This window comes from Sycon ciliatum, chromosome 9, assembly GCF_964019385.1.
Source record: "Sycon ciliatum chromosome 9, ocSycCili1.1, whole genome shotgun sequence".
Classification (NCBI taxonomy): domain Eukaryota; kingdom Metazoa; phylum Porifera; class Calcarea; order Leucosolenida; family Sycettidae; genus Sycon; species Sycon ciliatum.
In genome coordinates this window covers 3,719,320-3,741,840 of record NC_088651.1, presented here as the reverse complement: position 1 = coordinate 3,741,840, position 22,521 = coordinate 3,719,320, and the positions used below count along the sequence as shown (strand labels likewise).

Genomic DNA, 22,521 nt, shown 5'->3' with positions numbered 1-22,521 from the left:
GCAGCCAATGGAGACGCAATCATGTCTTGTAGTGCTAAGAAGCAGTGGAGCTCGTGAAAGACATTGCGGCAGCTTTCGAGGCAGATCGACGTAATGCATCTTTTCCTGGATGTTTGACGATGTGCAGGCGTTCTTCCATCTTTGTTCCAAACCAAGCGCATTGTAGCCCTTGTTGAAACATTATAATCGGCATTACAAGATAGTTTTTGGAGCATTGTGATAAGCATTATACGAACATTTTCTAAGCATTATCCGCTGGACTATATTTGAGAATCGCGGAAAATCTGCCAAATATTCCAATATCTCACCAATTTTCAAGCCAATATGCCAAAAATTCCTCTAGCCGATTTTCCAATACATTCCAATTTTCAGCTGATTTTGCAGCCGAATCTGATGTATTCTTGAGCCGAGCGGAAAGCTGGGTAGGCGAAAAATGGGCCGATTTGGGGAAAGCTTATTCCGGATCGCGGAGTACGATTAGTCGAGCAAAATTCCGTAGAGGCATTAGCGCTACGGATGATTTTACGCCGTTGTCGAGCAGGGAAATGTTCCGGAGTACGGAACTTATGTGTTTACCGTCACTTCCTAGATTACGATCGTAAACACGTCATAATCCCACGCTATGCCTTTATATTTTGAAGATTTGTGCTGAAATCCAAACTTCCCGCGGAGAATCGATGCTTCTCGTACCAATATTGTACGCGAAACATCTTTCTGCACTCGATGACGCAACATTTCCATACGAAACATGGTGAGTTCCGAAAAATCGTATGAAGCATGACTGGAAAACAGACGTAGCGCTTAAATGGATCTTGGCATGGAAAATCGTACCCCGGAACTTCGCGTATTGTTGTTGTTTATGTATTAACATCACAATCATGTCAAACGGGCAATTCTGCCCATTATTATGAAAGCGATGGCAACCAGGAAGAAGATTCAGAAATGAAGCGAAAAAAGAAATATAAAGAAAAATACGAAAATGAAAGTAGCAGCAAAGGAAGGCAGGGAGAGAGATCTTAAATTTACAAGTTGCTTCATCGTAGCATTATTCTATCGAGCACCATCAGCAGGTTACGGAAACCATCGCATTTAACCGAAGTAAAATACGCGTAGAATGCGTTTGAATTCACGGACATATTTTGACTTAGCAGTCAAATACGCGATATATTTGACCGCTAAGGTATCAGGTAAAATAGTGGCGTCAAAATACTAAGAAGGCGATAAGGAGGTACAAACACCAATAAGGGAGGGCATGCCTAAGACTGTGGGTGTATATGGAGTGATTTATAAAAATATCTATTTATCCACTCGGTCCCTTGTTGCGGTCTATACAATCATATACTCCTGCCTGGTTTAAATCTGCCTCTGGAAAATTGATTTTTCATTGCTATTAAGTTTGGCCTCATTTCTTCTGTGCTGCGATTATTAGTCCACAAAGGACGAAACAGTTTTGTCCGCAGATCGAGTATTTTGCTCCTGCTCTTGGGGCAGCTGAGCACTTTTGTATAGGGTTGTGCCTCTGCTGTTTGCGTTCACGCACAGCTCACAGATTTTTTGAGCACTCTGGCAAGGTCCGTTCGGGCCTGGTTTAAATCTGGCTTTGGAATTTTGTTTCATTGCTATAAGGATTGGCCCCATTTCCTCTGTGCTGCGCTGATGAGTCCACAAAGGACGAAAAAGTTCTGTCCGCGGATTGAGTACATTATACTATATGTGTTTTTCATAAATCTCTCTATCCATATAACTCCCGGCATAATGTTGTGGCATTGTGCCTCGCTTTATTTGCCTCACTGTTATTGGATAATAATAATTTCGCCACTTTAGTGAGCGAATCAAAGCACACCCAACCCCAACATCAACAACAACATCAGTATTGGGGTGAGCCTGGTGGGAAACGGCTTATGCTTCTTTTGAACCTTAGCGGGTGGCCGCGGAAGCTTTTGACTTTGCTGCAGAGCCTTCTGGTGTTGGGCTGCCATGGCGGAAGAGATTGGCTCGGTAGGCGATAGCTTGCCAGCTGTTCTTGTTGCTGCAAAGGATAGCCAGGAAAAAAGTAAAGACAATCAGCTACATAATAGATATCCATAACGGCAAAGCGTTCAGTTTAATGTCAATCAATGCATTGAACAAGTCGATTACCTGAAGTTAGTAAATTTCAAAATGGTCTGTATGGTTATCGGAATAGCGTACCACAAATGTAACCTTGTTATGGTCATATCACAGCGCATACAGATGCATCTGTGTGGAAAAGCCTGATCTTGGTTGCATGTGAAATAATTTCCTGATTATCCATTGGTTTGAGGAAAAGATGCAACCGGAGAAGTCTGAAGACAATTGATTGTCACCTGTAAGTGTGACGTTACAATGACATGACCACATGCCAAATTCCAGAATCACTTGACTACTTACTGAATGATTTTGTCGGCAAGTTCGTTAAAGCTGATATCACCAAGCTCCTCAACCATCGCCTGTAGCACAGCCGAGTTCAGGTCCTCAACGCCTGAAGGATTAGGACGTTTTTGGTACGCACGCAGCACTGGGCATTGATAATCAGGATCATTTGTGAACCACGGGTGGTGTAGGGCCATTGCTGCATCAGGCCTGTCTGAAGCTGCATAACTCACTAGAAGGTTGATGAAGTCACGCAGCTCGGACGAAAGCTTAGCGTAGCGACGAGGCGCTTGATCTACACCATTCGCAATGACCTGGCATTGTTCCTCTGGAGTCCTATTCGCGAAGTTCTTGAAACCCGTACTCCGGACGGCGGTGTGGTAGATTGTCCGACCGAGTAGAAAAATGTCAAGTTTGTGGTCAATTCCACCGTAATCCGCGACCAACACCTCAGGCGGAAAGGGACACCTGTGTGTTCGGACCAACTTCAGCTTGCCATTGCTAATATCGCGCGCATAGCCGAAATCAATTATCTTTACGGATCCCTCCCCGGAAACCATTATATTTCCATCGTGCAAATCGCTGTAAACACAAGAGGAAGAATACAGATTAAGGGTTCGCCTGAAATTTGGCTGGAAGCCGAGTTGTCCGCGTGGGCTGGAACGCCACCACCCTCTATGATCAAGGCGCAGATGCATATTCTGACAATATAGGAAACAAGTACAGAATTTAGAATATCACAGAAATCTATTGCGGCGTTCATGGCAAGCTAATATGGTATTCATGAATTCGAATGAGTTGAAAACGAGGACAAAATCAATGAGAATCAACTTGCGTGCCAGCTAAACCATTTGCCAGATTTAGACCAGATCCGGTCGCATTTTAAGCATTCTAATTCATGACATGGGAGACGGCGACGATTATCTTACCCGTGCACGACATTTGCAGTCTGCAGGTAGTGCAGTCCGCTCAGGACTTGAGAGAAGATGGTCCTCAAATGTACCTCAGCAATGGGACACTTTTCAACATCCAGCTCCTCGTCGACCTGCAGCAGCGAGCCACCGGGCACTTGCTCATGAAAGATCACCGGCCACAGGTCCGTCTGCACCGCTCCGAAGCACTCCGCGATATTCGGGTGATGAAGCCGCAAGCCTATCAAAACCTCGCGGCAAATATACTGGTTGTAGTGCTGGCGGTCTTTGTAAAACAAAATCTTAGCGGCAACCTAAACAACACAGACACGAACCAGTAAAGTGTTATCATCACGTGATTGCTGGGCAATACCTTATCCGTTCAGTGCTATTTTTCGATGTTTCACTTGCAATCACTGGTTTTGTTCAAGATACCGGGAGCCCTTTGCTACCGTTGGCGAAATATGATACCGACCATGATCATCCTGATCAGGTGGAAAGAGCTGTTGTATGATACATAAATCAAAGCATGGAAATGCTATCATATTTAATGCACTTACTGACTTGCAGCTCGGGATCATGGCAGGTAACACCCTGCCGAACTTTCCTGCACCGAGTGCATTCGGCTGGAGCATGATCCTTTTGTCCACAGAACGCAGGATCGGATCGTATTCGACTGGGTCGCCGAAAACTATTTTTGGAATGCGTACTGGCCACGGTTGTTCCATATTCACTTCTTAACTACTTTACTTAGGGAGAGGAAGAAGTAATTTCAGAGTGGAGACACAATGAAGCTAAATCATTTCGGAAAAAATCAACGACTCCCATCTCGGTCTTGTATATACCGATCACCACCAGTTGATTATACCTATAATTAGTACGCGGTACAAGCCTGTATATACCGGTACTCAAACTCCAGACAGTTAATTTTTTTAGTACGCCACTGGCTCTTATTAATTTTGTGTAATGTTGAAGATCATGTGGGGTAAACTTTCTGTCGTAGGAAACTTATGATAACGTGAGCGATTGGGATAGTGGCAAGCCGAAAGCCTGGGTGGAGTTGGAACTTATGTATCACCCATACCCAAACCGCCCATAACCATATTGGTCGTAGGGGCATTGAATTGTCATTGGCAATAATAGAAGATACGCACACTCATAAACAAGCTGGCTACATGTATATTTGACACGCTCAGCAGCAGCAACCAAGAGCGAGAGACTGAACTACATGACATGTTGGACCATTCCTTTAGATTCGTAAACCAGTTTTGACGGGGACGGTCGCATAGCCTTGATCGAGATACGATTCCGTCGACGAATATATTGGAAAAACAGCCAGAATGTCGACTGAAATGCCCAAACCACTTTAGCTTGGCTGTTTGATGGTGACCAGATGAGTGATTTGGCCAAATATCTAGATGTACTACCACAGAAAACCAGACAACCACCTAACATGGATATCACTTGAACCTTCGCGCTACAATGTAGCGCATTGTTTTTTTACTGAATCCCACAGAACCATCAGATCCTGCACTGCGGGGGCGGTGGCATATTGGATGGAAGAGGGGGCGGGGCAGATGTAACTCCTTGGTCCAAAGGTCTCGGATTCGTCCTTACTCACGCGGGCTGAAACGAAGGAGAACAGAACATGCGCATCCACTAGGGAGGCGACAAATGAGACCTGTGAATCTCTCGCTGGAGCCTTTTCAAGCTCATTTCTGAATTAGTCAAGATATGATGTAGCGCGTTGCTGTGAATCCCACCTTTACTTCTCGAGAAAATCAATCAGCCAACGGCTGTCTGCAGTACACAGAGCTCGCTGACTTCTCATTTTGAGCACTCTGGTTTTGGATGGTATGTTTTCATTGCTACCAGGTTAGGCCTCATTTTTCTCTATGCTACGCTGATGGGTTCGGGAAGAACGAAACAGCTTGCTGGCAGATTGAGTAAGTCAGATTTATATCATTATGGTTGTTCGATAATTTCCTCGTGCGTGAACAAGTTACAACGAATTTGTCGTTTCATCCTGGGGAACTCTACTACTTTTAGATGTACTCCGGCATGGTTCAGTTTTCTGGACATCTCGCTAAACTGCTTCGTTGACACAATCACTAGAACTGGCTCATGTACCACATGTACCACATAATCTATAGCTGACCTAAACCTACACCTAGGGGAGCCCCGCAGTCGCACATCTGACTGCAAAATCCTCACGACGCAGCTCGCCAAATGAAGGTGTGGGTCCTCTGCACTCAGTAGAGCCAAGTCGAGCGAGCTGCCACTCCCAGTACTGAAAGGCGGGCTCACCCCATACATGGCTACTTCCCCTTGTCTAAACCCAAGACGAAATGATAGTAGCCAACTGGCCGAAATTTAAAAATATATATAAAACTAAGGTCGCGGTCACACGGAAACAAGCCACTTTTGGCTGGCAATGTTATCGCCGGGGTTTACCTGGCTAGCGTGCTCCCTGTCGAGCGGTAACACGCAATGTGTGCAAATCATGAATATCAGGCCTTTTTGGCCCGCCAAAATGAGTAAATTTCGACAACACATTATCGTTCACTGGCAAGCGGACAGAAGAACGATGGCAAATGGCAATTGGAAAGCAGAACGATGGCGAGTTACAAAAGGTACCCTATTGGTTCTGTTTAAACGTTCAGTTTTGATGAAGAATCAAAGGAAGCCAAGCGTACTGAATTGCGACGTCGTGTTTGTTTGATTCGTTTGGTGTGCCTGGATGCCATGATCTTGGTGATGCTTCCTTATTTGGAGCGGTCTGTTCCGCCAGCTGCTGTTCTTCCACTCCGTTGTCATCTACGTTTCCGGGTCTGTCTTCAGCCGTGAGTTCGGTACCGTGTATTGGCCTCGAAGCACTGCTCCAACAATCTACGCTTTAGAGGCAGCGTTACGGAATCTAAGGACACTACATCAAAATTAAGAGAACATGTCTGAGAAAACCAGAAATGCTGGGCTGGGCCATCTCTCCGATTTCGCTCAAATTTTGCAAGTAGGTTTCCTTTGGGGTCTACGACAACCATGCAAAAGGGCTCGTTGCATAACTTACGAACACCTTGGAACTGGGGACCACCTCGAAATGGGCCCAAAATACAACTGAATATTGGGTCCAAAACGAGCGCTGATACAGTGTACACGATTGAGCGGAGAACAAACCACCACCATACCAACACCTGAGTAGTCTTAACGTCACCACCACATAGAGCCATGGCAACTCGGGTAAATGCACGCTAACATCGTGTTGCTGATCAACCTGATCGTCCAGATTTTGATTCTGATGTTGATTGTCGATCAACTCGATCAAATCCGTCGATCTGCAATGTCACGCGGTGGCCGCCGCACGGCCAGTTTCAGGAGGCGAAAAATCGTGCTTCGATCGCACAAATCGAGAGTTGTTCAATACATCTTGCGCTTCTGCAGAGCTTTTCTGCTGGCGAAATTCGAGTCGTTCAGGGAAGGAAATGATTGTTGCTTAGAGTGACAAGGGTTGTCAGTTCAAATTTCTTGCCAGACGCAGTAGAGGTGACCACGCTGCAGTGTTTGGCGTGCTGGCATCTGGAGCTGTGCCTGGTGTTGGAGCTTGAAGAAGCACTTTCCGTCGTCCGGTCGGAAATTGGCAATGTTGCAATGTGGTGAAGTGAAAATATTCAAATTTGTCTATTTCCAGAAAACGTGGAACACGGTGTCTCACAGCTGCTTGCACAAGCTATGGCTGAATTCAGCCGTTTCGAAGACGGCTGAAAGTCACGCACAACACATTGTTCAGTCGTTTCCATGCTAAATGCGACCTGTCCAAGCGTCCTACTGAACCGCTGAATCGAGGTTGTGTTCACTTGGCACTGGCCTGGCTCAAGTTCTGGCGATAACAGTCAGCTTTTCTACAGAATCGTTTCGCCCTAGCGCTCGCAATATTATCGATTTTGATCTCTTTATTGAAGAAAATAATTATTCGGGAAAGTATGTCAGTGGGAAGGTACAACAAAGCTGTTCACTAATATCGCACGCAGAAGAAGAATAGACACCTTCGCCAGCATGAGCAGCGGCCATGAGTGTCCTCTTTCGCTGCTTCCACCTCCCTTGTTGCAGTGCTACTCAAGCCTCCGATTACAATAATTGGAGAAGACGCTGCTGGCTCAGATGTAACCAGCCGGCAACGCGAATTCTCCACGGAGGTCGACAACGGAGGAGAAGGCTGCCTGGGCTGGCGAAGCACGTTGGATTGGTAGGCAATTGACTGCCAACTGTTCTTGGATCTGCAAAGGTACAATAAACAACCGGCAATGGATGGAGAGTTAATTCGTAGCTAGGAGCAAAAATCAATGAGCATGTTTTGCGTTTGTACAGTCATCATGAATGTGGATAGGAGCGAAGTAGAAAAGGAGCTAGAGGCGATCATGCTAGTACTAGCCATACTGCTCTCACCACTCGCCATTTGGGTACCTTAGTCAAAACAGTGGACCGCTCCATCAGTAGAGATCTTAGAAAAATCATGCCCTTACCGACTAATGTCCATTGCTGTTTTCCAACGGTTGCTGCACGTTTCGTTAGCCATTCTTGTTAGGATTGCAGGGTCCATGTCCTTAGGAGACGCTGCTTCTGGCTCATATGAAAGCAGCTGGGGAGGCTGATAATCTCTGGCCCCAGTGATCCATGGAAGCAGTAAAGCTTGCGACGCCTCCGGCCTTGCATCGGCTTCATACGCTGTAAGGGCATCGACAAATGACTGCAGATCTGTCGACATCTGGTCATAGCGTTGCCCGTCCTTATTGACACCTCTCTGGACTAGTTGACATTGAGCTAGGTAGTTGGTGTTGGGGAAGTCTCCGTAGGGTCTACGGCGTACCTTTACGCGGTAGAGCATCGCGCCTACAAAGAAGATATCCAGCTTGTAGTCAATACCGCCAAGTTCTGCCATGTTCAGCTCTGGAGGGTGGGCGTACATTCTGTGGCGGATGACCTGCGCCTTTTTACCGCTCGTCAGCTCTTCCGCGAGCCCGAAGTCAATGAGCTTCACTACTCCATCATGAGTGACCATAACGTTGGTTTCCTGCAAGTCACTGCAGGCCGAAAACGCAACAATACACGATCCGGTTAATGACATTCCAGTAGCAACCTCATAACATAAACTCCCCAACGGTTACACTGGAGTACGGATTCGATAGATTAGATTCATGCTCAGTATTTGCTGCATTTTAATATTTACTTTCAAGTAGTAAATTTAACCTCATTCACCAGCACCATGAGCCCCGAACAAAATTTAATACCCTTGCTATGCAGGTTTCGAAAAAATTGAAAAATCATCAGTTCACCTTGTTGCGAATTTAGGTTGCCTCACCGCTGTTATTCTCTTTATTCCTCTTACTCCACCAAGCAAATTCTGGTTGAATAGACAGGGCGCAACTGGTGCCTCAGCATTCATACGTTACACTTACAGTCAACTTCGCTTATAACGACAATCGGCGGGGCATCAGAAAAGTGTCGTTATTCACAAAGTGTCGTTATAACCGAAGTCTCATATATGTATTACAATTGGACGGGACTTTGCTCTGGGCATGGAAATTCTCTCGTTATTCGCGAATTGTCGTTATATCCGCAGTCGTTATTAGCGAAGTTGACTGTAGCACGAAACTCGCAAAATTCAAAAGATAATACCAAAAGATCTTTTTCTAGGAATGGGTTTGCTCCCGCACTGGAGCTCGCGCTATTCCGCCGACTTGCATCGACATTTGACTGACTCACGACTGCCACCCAGAGCACACGAGAAGTCCAAACCTTCGACTCGGCAAACCTGCAAGAAAGGACCACTCCCTGCTTAATACATAGTGTTTCGGGGAATTCACCCCTCACCGATTAAGCTTGAGTAGGCTGAGGACGAATGTGCCTGAAGAGCACCACTTATATAGTGCTCTCCAGGCACAAATATCACCAGGGATACAAACTTACAGAGACGCTCCGTTTCCGGCGCTACGAACACCTTGTGAACACCAGACAGCAGCGTGAGTCTTTGGTAAAATTATGGAAAACAATCAATGTGGATCTTCTTTATCACTTACCCGTGCACGACCTTTGCTGTCTGCATATAATGGAGCGCCTTTAACACCTGGCTGAAGACGCTCTGCAGTACACTTTCGTCCAGCGTGGTGTTTTCGTCATCTGCAGCTCGAGCCATGGCACTGAGTGTCCTACCGTCGACACGCTCGAAAAATATCAGGGGCCACAGCCTGGTTTGCATGGCGCCCAGGCATGCAGCTATGTTTGGGTGTCGCAGCTTTGAGCAGACCCTCAGCTCCTTGCACACCTGCTCCGCTCCGTCACGGAAGGAAAACAGAACCTTGGCCACCATCTATGGAATCGCACAAATGAAATAGAATAGCTCGAAAGTTCACACACGCTGCTGCTGCTGTTTCAACACTGTGCATATTGAAGAGTGCCGTGTGAGCTGGTGTGTGGTGAGCGCCAACATGTCGTTTGTGTTTATCAACATTTCACTGCAGTTAGCGCCAACATGACAGTTTTGTTTAGCAGAATTTTAGTGCTTAAAAAATTCTTGTTTCCATGTTTTATATGCATGCAGTTAGCGGCAATATACCAGTTGTGTTTTATCACCATCTCACTGCAGATAGCGCCAATATGTCTGTGTGTTTTATCACCACTTCGCTACTATAAAACCCATATTTACTATTCTCTTTCTATCAGTAGCTTCAGACCTGACCAGTCTGATCATCATGGCTAGTGCGCTGAATGCTAGTGTTAGGTCTCTTTAGGAACTCAGCTTGCACACATACATCGCACAGCTCTTTAAGATAGAATCACTTAAGATTGCTTAGATCCCATGCGTTCGCTAGATTGATTTCACTTAGTCGAGATGGTTCGTCTCGTACTTACTGGTTGTGCAGCGGGCATTACAACGTTGTATACCTCTCCATACTGCCCTGTGCCCAACGATTCGGAATCCAGGAAGACCACGTTTCCCAAGATCTTCCTGTCAGAGTTGTATTCTACCACCTCACCAAACATGTCGGTCGGGAAAGGGGTAGGCCAGCTGCTGTCCATGGCGATTGTCAAAACTCAAAATTTCAGCATCGAAGGCATTGAAGGCTACAGAATTTCAATTGTGCATTGCAAAAAAGACAGACCCAGTTCACTGAGGAAGTAAACACATTATATACTGTAGCGGTGCTAGTGTATGTAGATATGAAAAGTGCGTTTCCAGTACTCTACTTCCGAATTATACGACGAAAATATATATCCACCAATATGACTTACTTTGTTATTTTTTACTAAGTACACAACCTACTCGTCAGAAGGGGAGAAGACAACAGAGTATACAATAACAAAACAGCAGGGAGAGTAGGGGCTGCAAAGCAAGCCTGTGCTGGTGAGTACTTTGATAGCCTTCAGACCGCGAGCAGCCATCGAAAGTCACACACATCTAAATCCAAAAGAGAAAGACCAAGGAACTACAAGTTACGCACGACCTTCCAATAACCTTCCAAGTTGGAATGTTGTTGAAGTGCGCATCCAAGATGTGCTAGAACTGTTAGCCAGTTAGTTGTAGTCCGTACCGTCGGTCAGTCTCGTGCAATGTTATCGTATGAGCTGATTGTTTAGTATTTGGTGGTGTTAGTGGACAGTATAGCGTAACTTGCAGTTCGTTGGTCTTTCTCTTTTGCATAAATTGAACCTTGGCTCTTCATCTGAGTGCATCTAAATCCACACATCTAAATCCACACACATAAAACAAATACCAAGTCGACTTGCTAAGGTTGCTGCTTCGATACATTTTCCTACGGATAAGAATGTCGTTGCTTGCTCAGTCCTTACTCGCGACGCTGCATGTTCCCCTCTCTTTCGTAGAGGTTTGCTATGAAGTTATTCTTGGCTTTGGGCCGTACCGATAATCATCATGATATTGCATGGCCATAACTGTAACAACCAGTGTACAAGTAAGAGAAAGAAAGTTGGTTTCTAACTGACGTCCATTCTGGTGCCACTCCTTGATGTCGCTTTTATCAAGTCACTCAACTGGTCAGATTTGTCAGGAACTTCTACCGGCCATTGCCATCACTAAATCCGATTGCTTCGCCCGCTATTGTTGTAACTTGTTACCGCGCACAACATTTACTATTAGTATCGACTTTGAAAATAATTTTTATTTGAAACAATTTTAAAGGAACAGGAGTGAATCAACAGCACAATAAGCAGCGGATGGAGAAGCTGCGGCGGGGGACGCTTGACGCACTCTCTTCTGCTTCGCCAACTACAGCCGTTGTTGCAGCAGAAGCAGGCACAGACACAAGTGGTGTGTCCTCTGCCACATCTGCCTCCTCTGGTGCTGGAGGAGGAGTGGGAGGACTGGGAGGGGAGCGAGACTTCGCCAGCACATTGGCCATGTATGCAATAGTCCTCCAGTTGTTTGCGGATCTGCACATTAGAATACACAACAATACCAGCCTTAGTCAGCATAAAAGAGGATTTCTTGAGAGAATCTTACAATCACATTAAATTTTAGGGAAATCAAACAACACTTTTAGATATTTGTCACTTAAGGATATGGAGTGTTTTTTGTGCGGTATTGGAGATTCAAAAATTGACCAACAACGTAAGGAGTTTCAGCTTCAACCCCGCTGCAACTAAATACAGACTACATGTCCGTCGTTCACAAGGTTGCGACGCATGGTCACCAACCATACACTTTTCTTACTGGAGAAGTAAGACGCGCATAAGTCATAAGTGAATGCATCGATGCGGAAAATACTTACTGGAGGATTTGCTGGACCAGCTCGTTGTTACTGATATTCAGCTCTGTGGCCATCCTGTTAATAATTTCCTCATCTAGTTGCCGTTCATCGTGAGGAGCATTTGCCACTTGCTCGAAGCGGAGTAGCTGTGGCGGCTGATAATCTTGCGCGCCAGTCAGCCAAGGATGTTCAAGAGCTTGTGCTGCGTCGGGTCGATCATCTGGCATGTAACTCATGAGGTCGTCAATGAATGACTTCAGCTCTTTGGACAGCTGACGGTACCGAACAAATTCCTTGTTAACACCTCTCAACACGAGGGTGTTTTGTGTTGTTGCATCCTCAAGAAGAAAGTCGCCATAGGGTCGGCGCTGTACGGCTACTCTGTACAGCATGCCGCCGACGAAAAAGACATCGGTTTTGCTATCAATGCCGCCGAAGTGCACCACGTTGAGCTCTGGTGGATGAGCATACATCTTGGTGCGGATGACTTCGGCTTTTCCCAATATCAATTCCTCCGCCAGGCCGAAATCGATTAGTTTAACCCCTCCATCCGGGGTAACCATGACATTGTGTTCCTGCAGGTCTCTGTATGAGGAAAAGAAAAGAAAAATAAATTCATAAATCCTCAGATTGCACTTATTGAGAACTGCCATTGATTGGGAATCCATTTTTCGAGGCGGGTCACACACGCCGACATAACGGATATGAGGAGAGTATTCTAGCTAGAGATATACATAGCTTGAGACCAACATTAAAAACTTACCCGTGAACAATGTTGGCTGCCTTCAGGTAATGGACAGCCTCCAGTACCTGGCGGATCGTACCCGTCAGTGTGGCTTCCTCCACAAACGTTCCAGCGTCAAAGGCATTGCTCTTTACTTTGGCGATGGTGATACCATGTATTCGCTCGTAGAATATTGCAGGCCAGAGCTGGGTCTGCAGGACACCGAAGCATGCAACGATGTTGGGATGTCGCAGCTTCAAGCAGACTCTGGCCTCCCGGCACACCTGCTCCCTGTACGTCAGGCCGTTCCGTGCTTGGAAGAAAATTGTCTTGGCTACCATCTGTGGAAACAAAATTATAAGAAACGCATAAGTAGCATAATATCATCTAAAACTTTTCTACATGTTATAATTATTAAGGATCATAAATACAGAATCCAGTAGACTTTTCGTTGCATTCGCACAGGACATTCAAGATCATCAGGCCACTGGAATGGTCTGATTTTGTTGGGCTCCAATTGTGTAAAATCTCCCTCACTCTCCCCCTCCCGTCAATCTCTAACTCGCTGTGTAGATGTGTGTACGACTTACATCTCCTGCTGTTGGCATTTCCACAGTGCGGACTTCTCCATACTTCCCCGCACCTAGTGCCACGGTACCGAACGACACCTGACGAGCCAAGACATTACTGACCTCGTCGAACTCTACAACATCACCAAACTGACTAGTGGGAAGAGGACGTGGCCACCTACGATCCATTTTCAAGGATAACAAAAGATTTTCAAGGAAGGTTCTTTGCTGAGGAAGGCTTCCGACACTTGCGCGGTCACCGAAATTAACTGAGCTGAACAGCAATCACGTTGCCAAAAATCGATCTTTATACCTCTTTCGTAGAGGTTTGCTATAACGTTAATCATGGCTTTGGGCCGTACCGGTAATTAGGCCTCATCATGATATAGCATTGCCATCATTGTAACAACTAGTGTACAGGTAAGAGTTGTTTTCTAACTGACGTCCATTCTGGTGCCACTCCTTGATGTCGCTTTTCAACAAGTCACTCAATTGGTCTGTGAGGTTTGTCAGTAAATTCTACCGGCCATCGATATCACTAAATCCGATTGCTCCCCCGCTATTTTTACTGTGCACCAGGGAGCCCTACACATACCGGGAGGTGACACGGAACCATAACTCCTGTTTGATGGTTGCCTCACGGGTGAACCCTGTGGTTTTTCAAAAAACCATCGAACTTTTTTGAAACCGCAAACAAGGCTAAAACAAGGATGGTTTCATGAATTTTTAGTGCAGTATTCATTTGAAATTTTGAATCGATCGATTGGATTGAATTATTGTACTAAGTGCTATATCTTTGATACATCTTTGATCTGTCCTGGGAGATGAAATGTCGAATCTTCCTAGCCCCCTTGTTGTGGCCGAAGACATTCTTGTGTGCAAGGAAGACTTTTGTTTGGACAAAGGGCGCTTTGTGAAGTGGATTCGAGGTTGGTGATGATAGTTTTTCATTTGTTGAATGAGTTTGTGTTGATAATGGATGATATCGACGCAGCGCCATTCAATGTTGCGGAATTTTGGATGCAGGTCTTGCTGAGGACGAAGTTCTAGCCGCCCACCAGCCACAGGAGTCGACCACCGCGCGTGCAATTTGCACATTGCTTGAGAAATGCATGCAGGGCGGGGATCATACGTACTGGGGAACTCAGTCATTCCTGATTGAGTTCTCCAGTGACTTGAACAACTGCTTTGGAAGGTCCCAAACAGAAATACGTCAGCACTTGAGAGCCATGTACAAGCAGCCATCGTTTACTAGATTTTGCAAATTGGTTATTTGCAGCAGAGAGGATGCGAATTTTCCAGATGATAAAAAAGGTAAGAATTACACACGAACAATATCTTGCTACTCGTATAATGAAAGTAATTAGTCATCATTATACATCCTACAATCATGTACATTATAATAATATTATCATTGATGGTGCTCTCGGCTGGAGCTCATCAGTAGCCCTCATTTTCTAGAGAGAGGAAATAAATTCGCTAGACAATGAAAAAACAAGTATTATTATAGCATACCGCGTACCGGTGTCTTGGATCGAAACATTGTAGTTGCCGACATATTTCAAGCACGTGAGTGGAAAGGAAATAAGCAAATTACAACTGAAACGTGTCGTGAAATAGATTGCAGCAGGAAGCATAAGTTAGATATTGCCGTACAGCAAACACAAATGCATAAAATTGAAACTGCATTCACTTCATTTAATACTAGAGCTAGATTGGTTGACTGCACACTAACATGTAGAATTAATTAACAGACACATCGCCAACAACAAAGCTACGGCACCAGCGGAACATGCAACAGTTGTGCAGAGTTGACAATATATATTTAATTTATAATTTCAAGAGTATGCGGAATTTTAATTAACAGACACATCGGCAACAACAAAGGTACGGCACCAGCAGAACATGCAGCAGTTGTGCAGAGTTGACAATATATTATTATGTAATTTATAATTTCAAGAGTATGCGGCACTTGGCTAATTATCCATTCTTCTCTGCTTTGAATGCTGCAGTTACCGATCGATTGTCATCTTCCCTATTCCACGAGCTAGTCCGAACAATATGGCATGAGTTGCAGAAATCCGGAACCCTGCAAATCACCACAAAAGAACGGCCACAACGACATGATGCACCGGAGGCTGCAGCCATAGCATACCATGCTGGATGGTGCATTGTAGCTGTGCGGAAAAGGATATGGCACAAGCAAGGACAACAAGAAAACTTGCGGGTACTCAGTCAATTTGGAGTGGATGTGCGTCTGGCGCAGGGCTGCCGGGTGTCTAAGATAGAACTACTTACGAGTGAGGATGATTCAGTTCTTCACGGAAATGGGCAGCCAGCCGAGTCTGTAGAAGAGGATGTTGCAGAGGTAGAAGAGGTGGTCGAAGAAAGCGTAACACACGATGTGGCGGTTGCTGAAGTTGTGACGGTCAATGATGAAACATCCAGAAGCTTGTCAGCGGTGTTGGCAGCAGATGTATTCGAATCGTTTGATGACATAGAAGACGATCCACTCCTGCAGGCATGCAACCACACAGAAGAGAAGCAAAACCAAGGGAAGCACGTCTTCAAGCTGAAGTCAGATGCATTAGCAATGTTCCAGCAAATGCACGAGTTAACAGAGTCGAGTTTCCATGCTCTTCTGGCTAAAGAGCGCAGCACTGCACTGCCTCTCCTGAAAGCAAACCTTCTTGCAGATCAAGGCATCTGCAAGCAGTTCCACAGGCTCACCAACACTGATGACAAATCAATGTTGGTGGCGATCATCGATATGTTTGTCAAAAGCAAACAGAAGCAGATGCTGAGGAGATTCAACTTGGCCCCAAGGAAATCCTCCCAGGCCCTACGTGCCAGTGTCAAGCCAGGGAGCAATGCTGCCAGCAAGACAGCCAATCCTGACTCTGCCAGCATCCTCACAACTGGTACTGTGAAGCAACTTAAAGACGCATTGCGCAGTAATGGTTTGCCCGTGGGAGGGACGAAAGCTGACCTGATCAGCAGACTTTCCTCCCACCTAACCTCCTTGGAAAAGGAGAACTGCGAGCCAAAGTAATGAACCAGATAAGTAGTATTTATTTTATGTCTCAATCTCCGTCTTCACCACCACGGTGTTATGCTGCAATCGTCGTAAATATCTCCCCAATTTTTTGCCCTGGGGGCTTCATCATATCACATCGTATCATAATTATAGTATTTTTCCCACTGAACATTCATATTTCCTCAACCTTATGAATAGTGATTCGAATAGATTACAAGTTTTTCCTGTTATCTGCACCGCCTCCATCATGCTTGCATTGTAAATTATTTGCTAAGGCCTAAGGAGGCCTTCCTTTTCCAGCGTCGATATTGTCATTTTCGATTCGTTTTTGGTACACTTTTAAGTTTTCCAAAAACAAACATACTGTATTCATCTAATGGACACTCAAAATTTCTACTTTTGCCTTTCACAGCCTTTTGTTAAAAGTTAAAGTCCAAAATCCTGCTCTACCCTTTCTTTAAGCTCCAAACATCTAAATGCCAAGCAAATGAAATAAATGGTGGACTGTTCGTCTGTTCGTCCTAACTAGTAACTTACAGGTCATTTTCCCTTTACAAATGAAATATTTATAGTAAAGAAAAAGGATCAAGGAACTACAAGTTAGGCTATAATGTCCACTAACACCACCACTTACTTGACAATCAGCTAATGCGATAACATTGCATGTTCTCTTAAAATTCGCTTCAAAGGTGGATCAGCATCACCACGTGAGGTCCTATATTGACATATAAACAGAAAGAGAACAGACAGAACTTTGGTGTTTGAGTACCCAGGTATGGTGCTCGGCACACTGCAGCTATACATTCGTTTCGTATAGTTGTACTGAAAACCGCGGTGCTTTACTCGTCCCAAAAATAGTGACATTTGAAGATGAATTTGGCAATCAAAATTGCCTCCTAACGTTTCCATTTTTTTAGGGATAAAACGAGAAGTTATGTAGATGCTATTAATCAACAGTTCATAAATCCACGTCTTTGCCGAGTGGAAATATATGCTTGCTAACATGATGTATTTTCAATATGTGCAAATGTTGCATTCACAAAAAAATCTGAAAACAGGCAATAACTACACGAATTGTCCCTGTTTCCGACTTATAGTAATTAGGTTAACTTATATTTGCACGATACAGCGAATCCAAAGAGTCTATCCACTTGTTACAGCTATACAAAAGTACGAACTTGAAAATGTTTTTAGGCTCTGATTTCACCACGACGTTCAGCAGAGTTTAGTTAGATCGCTGTGCTAGTGTGTGGCGACAGCCTTTATCTTCGCCGGAAATACTCGTTCAGAGTGTTCAAACTTGGTCAGACTTCAGGAAACATGTTCATTCGATCGTCATTTTCACTAAATTTTGACATCACAAAACACTCTTACCTTTTACCCAAAAGCTGAGCCTGGGAAACATTGGCCGCCATCCTACTTGCGTCAATGACCACTCAAGGCCATATTGAAGTGTCACAGCAAGCCAGCATATGATAAGATGACTCTCACAAACGATATTCAGCATCGATTAACTCTTTTCATCAATATCTGTACTGATGTGTGATGAGAACTCTCAGCTACTTTTTTTTTTTTTGAATGAGTCAAACGTCATGCACAGTTTCTGTGCCCGTGTCACCTCCCGGTATGTGTAGGGCTCCCTGCTGTGCACAACATTTACTATTCTCCAAAAACAAGCAACCATTAGTATCCACTTTGAAAATAATTTTTTATTAGAAACAATTGAGAAAGCAGTGAATCAACAGCACAATAAGCAGCGGATGGAGAAGCTGCGGCGGGGGACGCTTGACGCACTGTCTTCTGCTTCGCCAACTACAGCCGTTGTTGCAGCAGAAGCAGGCACAGACACAAGTGGTGTGTCCTCTGTCACACCTGCCTCCTCTGGTGCTGAAGGAGGAGTGGGAGGACTGGGAGGGGAGCGAGACTTCGCCAGCACATTGGCCTTGTATGCAATAGTCCTCCAGTTGTTTGCGGATCTGCACATTAGAATACACAACAATACCAGCCTTAGTCAGCATAAAAGAGGATTTATTGAGAGAATCTTACAATCACATTAAATTTTAGGGAAATCAAACCACAGTTTTAGATGTTTGTGGATATGGAGTGTTTTTTGTGCGGTATTGGAGATTCAAGAATTGACCAACAACGTTAGGAGTTCCAGCTTCAACCCCGCTGCAACTAAAATACTACATGTCCGTCGTTCACAAGGTTGCGACGCATGGTCACCAACCATACACTTTTCTTACTGGGGAAGTAAGACGCGTATAAGTCATAAGCGAATGAATAGATTCCGAAAATACTTACTGGAGGATTTGCTGGACCAGCTCGTTTCTACTGATATTCAGCTCTGTGGCCATCCTGTTAATAATTTCCTCATCTAGTTGCCGTTCATCGTGAGGAGCACTTGCCACTTGCTCGAAGCGGAGTAGCTGTGGCGGCTGATAATCTTGCGCGCCAGTCAGCCAAGGATGTTCAAGAGCTTGTGCTGCGTCGGGTCGATCATCTGGCATGTAACTCATGAGGTCGTCAATGAATGACTTCAGCTCTTTGGACAGCTGACGGTACCGAACAAATTCCTTGTTAACACCTCTCAACACGAGGGTGTTTTGGGATGTTGCATCCTCAAGAAGAAAGTCGCCATAGGGTCGGCGCTGTACGGCTACTCTGTACAGCATGCCGCCGACGAAAAAGACATCGGTCTTGCTGTCAATGCCGCCGAAGTGCACCACGTTGAGCTCTGGTGGATGAGCATACATCTTGGTGCGGATGACTTCGGCTTTTCCCAATATCAATTCCTCCGCCAGGCCGAAATCGATTAGTTTAACCCCTCCATCAGGGGTAACCATCACGTTGTGTTCCTGCAGGTCTCTGTATGAGGAAAAGAAAAGAAAAATAAATTCATAAATCCTCAGATTGCACTTATTGAGAACTGCCATTGATTGGGAATCCATTTTTCGAGGCGGGTCACACACGCCGACATAACGGATATGAGGAGAGTATTCTAGCTAGAGATATACGTATCTTAAGACCAACATTAAAAACTTACCCGTGAACAATGTTGGCTGTCTTCAGGTAATGGACAGCCTCCAGTACCTTGCGGATCGTACCCGTCAGCGTGGCTTCCTCCACAAACGTTCCAGCGTCAAAGGCATTGCTCTTTACTTTGGCGAGGGTGATACCATGTACTCGCTCGTAGAATATTGCAGGCCAGAGCTGGGTCTGCAGGACACCGAAGCATGCAACGATGTTGGGATGTTGCAGCTTCAAGCAGACTCTGGCCTCCCGGCACACCTGCTCCCTGTACTTCAGGCCGTTCCGGGCTTGGAAGAAAATTGTCTTGGCTACCATCTGTGGAAACAAAATGATAAGAAAAGCATAAGTAGCACAATATCATCTAAAACTTTTCTACTTGTTATAATTACTAACCCTTTATGGACGGATTACTAGCACAGTATGCAGCAGAATTACAAAATGTCAGTACAATTTTCAACTTTTCCATGTCATAACTTTGGTGTCCTTCACTTGATTTTCACAATCAAGGGCTCATTGGAAAGCTCTTGGCGAGAGCTACGTCAGGGTACCAATCTCCAGTATCCGGCCACCACAAATCAGGCGCGGTAACACAGCAAAGTCGTCTCCAAGCCTGATATGCAAGCAATGTGGATCATAAATACAGAATCCAGTAGACGTTTCGTTGCATTCGCACAGGACATTCAAGATAATCAGGCCACTGGAATGGTCTGATTTTGTTGGGCTCCAATTATGTAAAATCTCCCTTACCCTCCCCCTCCTGTCAATCTCTAACTCGCTGTGTAGATGTGTGTACGACTTACATCTCCTGCTGTTGGCATTTCCACAGTGCGGACTTCTCCATACTTCCCCGCACCTAGTGCCACGGTACCGAAGGACACCTGACGAGCCAAGACATTACTGACCTCGTCGAACTCTACGACATCACCAAACTGACTAGTGGGAAGAGGACGTGGCCACCTTCGATCCATTTTGAAGGATCACAAAAGATTTTCAAGGAAGGTTCTTTGCTGAGGAAGGCTTCCGACACTTGCGCGGTCACCGAAATCAACTGAGCTGAACAACAATCACGCTGCCAAAAATCCATCTTTATACCTCTCTCCTATACTTCTATAGATACATGTTACAAATGAGAAATACGACACGAACCTGCCCGTACACATGACGAAAACTATATGAAACCAAAACTACACAACCATTGTAATCTGTAAAACAGAGAGGTACCAGGCTGTCCAAAAGACTCATTACTGTTTTCTGATGATGGCTTTAGTCCTTTTACTGTTTATTTTTAACCATTGTACTCTTGATGATACTCTATTACCTTCTCTTTTCCGGCGCATGTGGTTTCACTTACTGTGACTATTCAGTGGCCTGGGAATGCAGGAAAATATCATGATACACCATTGTAGTAACCATTTCGGTGATCTTTCATGGGATTATTGTATCACTGCCCACATAAATACGGTAATCAAAGATTTGTTGTTGATGTTCTCGACCCTATCTGTGATTTCTTTGCTGATCACTATCCTACTCTCCCACGGCCAGGATTAACATCTGCAACTTCCAGCTCCGCCTATTGCCATGTCTTCCACATACCCTAGTGTGTCTTTAAAAAGTGTTAGACGAGGCTCGTTCTGCTTGACGTAATGTCCGAAAATTTATCAGAACACGCTAGGTATCAGGTCGCTGAATGTCTCAGTACTCCTTGTCAGTTTTGTGCCATTTTGTCGCACTCGCTGACTGTACGCTGACTGTATAATTATTATTATTATTCCCGTAGCTATGTAGAAGACGTTACTTCAGTAACGTCTGGCGCTAGCCAGGGCCCGCACAGCTTTAATTTGGTGTTTGTTTGTTTTTTTGTGTGTTTGTGTGTTTGTGTCACGCCTGGCGCTATCCCGTATCTGTCCCGCACCGTAATTAAAAATTTCACGGTTCGCGTCAGACTCGGCTGGAAGCCGGGCTTTCCGCATCCGCAGGAACGCCACCACCCTTCAAGGATCAAGGCGCAGATGCAGCTCCTAAAGCGGTGGGAGGTGAGTAGATCAGCTCACCAGCAAGTGGTCAAAGACCGAAAGTCCCATTCACTGCATCCATGTTTTCCTCGTGCCAGGCCACGAGTTCCCAATTAACTGTGGGTCGCAGCACGGCTGGAAAAAATCCTTCCGCTTCCAAGCTGGGCTTGAACCTGGTACCCTCTGTTTCTCAATCATGGTCTTAGACCATCCCACTATGCCTGCCTGCCGTACCGTACCATCAAACACAGCTGGCCACATACAGCTGGCCGCAATATTCAAAAAGGGCTTTCAAATCATAACGTGAAGCATCTTGGAAGAATGAGTATGAATGCGATGGGGGAATGCACGTGGGGCGATAGTGCGGGTTCGAATCCCGGGGAAAGCCTGAAAAAATAGGAGAATTGAAAGTTTTATAACATCCCTTTTCTTTTCTTGCCGTCATCTAGGCGGTAGACGGTCACGTATTACCCTCGACCGTACCTGTCCCGTTCCTGTCCCGTACCTGTCCCGTACCTGTCCCGTACCTGTCCCGTACCGTAATAATAATAATAATAGTTACAGTTCGCATGCCACTCATGGAAGGATCCATGGGCTTAACGCATCTGTCAACGAAATCCAGGCAGAAGAGCCGACAAAAGGCATCTCATTATTGTTAGAACGTATCGCAGTAAGACCAACTACGCAAGCGCAGTACCGTACCGTACATTCAAAGACGACTGGCCACAATGCATATTCAAATAGGGCTTTCAAATACAAGATCATAACGTGAAGCAACTTGGAAGAATTAGTATGTTTTTCGATTTTGACAGCATGTTACAAGGCGAGGACGCGTAGTGCTCCTGACTACAACCATAAACCGGTTGGCAGAGAATTAGTATGTATGCGAAGTGTATCGGGGGATGCATGCAGGGCGATAGTGCGGGTTTGAATCCCAGGTTATGTCTAAAACCAAAAAGTAGAAACTTATAAGAATTTATAACATCCCTATGCTTTTTTTGTCTAGGTCATCAAGGCAAAAAAGCATAGCTTAGGGCCCTGAGCTTCCAATGCTCTCTCGTTATTATTTATTCATATTATAATAG

The 22,521-nt window shown here is 45.1% G+C and overlaps 4 protein-coding genes across 4 annotated transcripts; all 4 read right to left on the bottom strand.

Annotated features, from left to right (window-relative positions):
• Positions 1-1,821: 1,821 nt before the first annotated feature.
• LOC135825379 (putative sperm motility kinase W) lies at positions 1,822-4,095 on the bottom strand. The gene is made up of 4 exons (XM_065338114.1): positions 3,863-4,095; positions 3,321-3,616; positions 2,410-2,973; positions 1,822-2,029 (listed from the first exon to the last, which is right to left on the bottom strand). Exons 1-4 carry the CDS (start codon positions 4,028-4,030, stop codon positions 1,918-1,920), a joined length of 1,140 nt encoding a protein of 379 aa, XP_065194186.1. The 5' UTR covers positions 4,031-4,095; the 3' UTR covers positions 1,822-1,917.
• A 3,157-nt stretch (positions 4,096-7,252) lies between these two features.
• Positions 7,253-10,439, bottom strand: LOC135825164 (serine/threonine-protein kinase DDB_G0283821-like). Its single transcript, XM_065337889.1, has 4 exons — positions 10,206-10,439; positions 9,374-9,663; positions 7,820-8,377; positions 7,253-7,573 (listed from the first exon to the last, which is right to left on the bottom strand). The coding sequence occupies exons 1-4, from the start codon at positions 10,371-10,373 to the stop codon at positions 7,312-7,314; spliced, it is 1,278 nt and encodes a 425-aa protein (XP_065193961.1). The 5' UTR covers positions 10,374-10,439; the 3' UTR covers positions 7,253-7,311.
• Positions 10,440-11,506: 1,067 nt separating this feature from the next.
• On the bottom strand, positions 11,507-13,608 carry LOC135825113 (sperm motility kinase Y-like). Its single transcript, XM_065337848.1, has 4 exons — positions 13,376-13,608; positions 12,825-13,126; positions 12,083-12,646; positions 11,507-11,744 (listed from the first exon to the last, which is right to left on the bottom strand). Exons 1-4 carry the CDS (start codon positions 13,541-13,543, stop codon positions 11,507-11,509), a joined length of 1,272 nt encoding a protein of 423 aa, XP_065193920.1. The 5' UTR covers positions 13,544-13,608.
• A 4,472-nt stretch (positions 13,609-18,080) lies between these two features.
• Positions 18,081-20,467, bottom strand: LOC135825153 (sperm motility kinase Y-like). Its single transcript, XM_065337881.1, has 4 exons — positions 20,225-20,467; positions 19,438-19,739; positions 18,696-19,259; positions 18,081-18,367 (listed from the first exon to the last, which is right to left on the bottom strand). Exons 1-4 carry the CDS (start codon positions 20,390-20,392, stop codon positions 18,130-18,132), a joined length of 1,272 nt encoding a protein of 423 aa, XP_065193953.1. The 5' UTR covers positions 20,393-20,467; the 3' UTR covers positions 18,081-18,129.
• Positions 20,468-22,521: the final 2,054 nt, after the last annotated feature.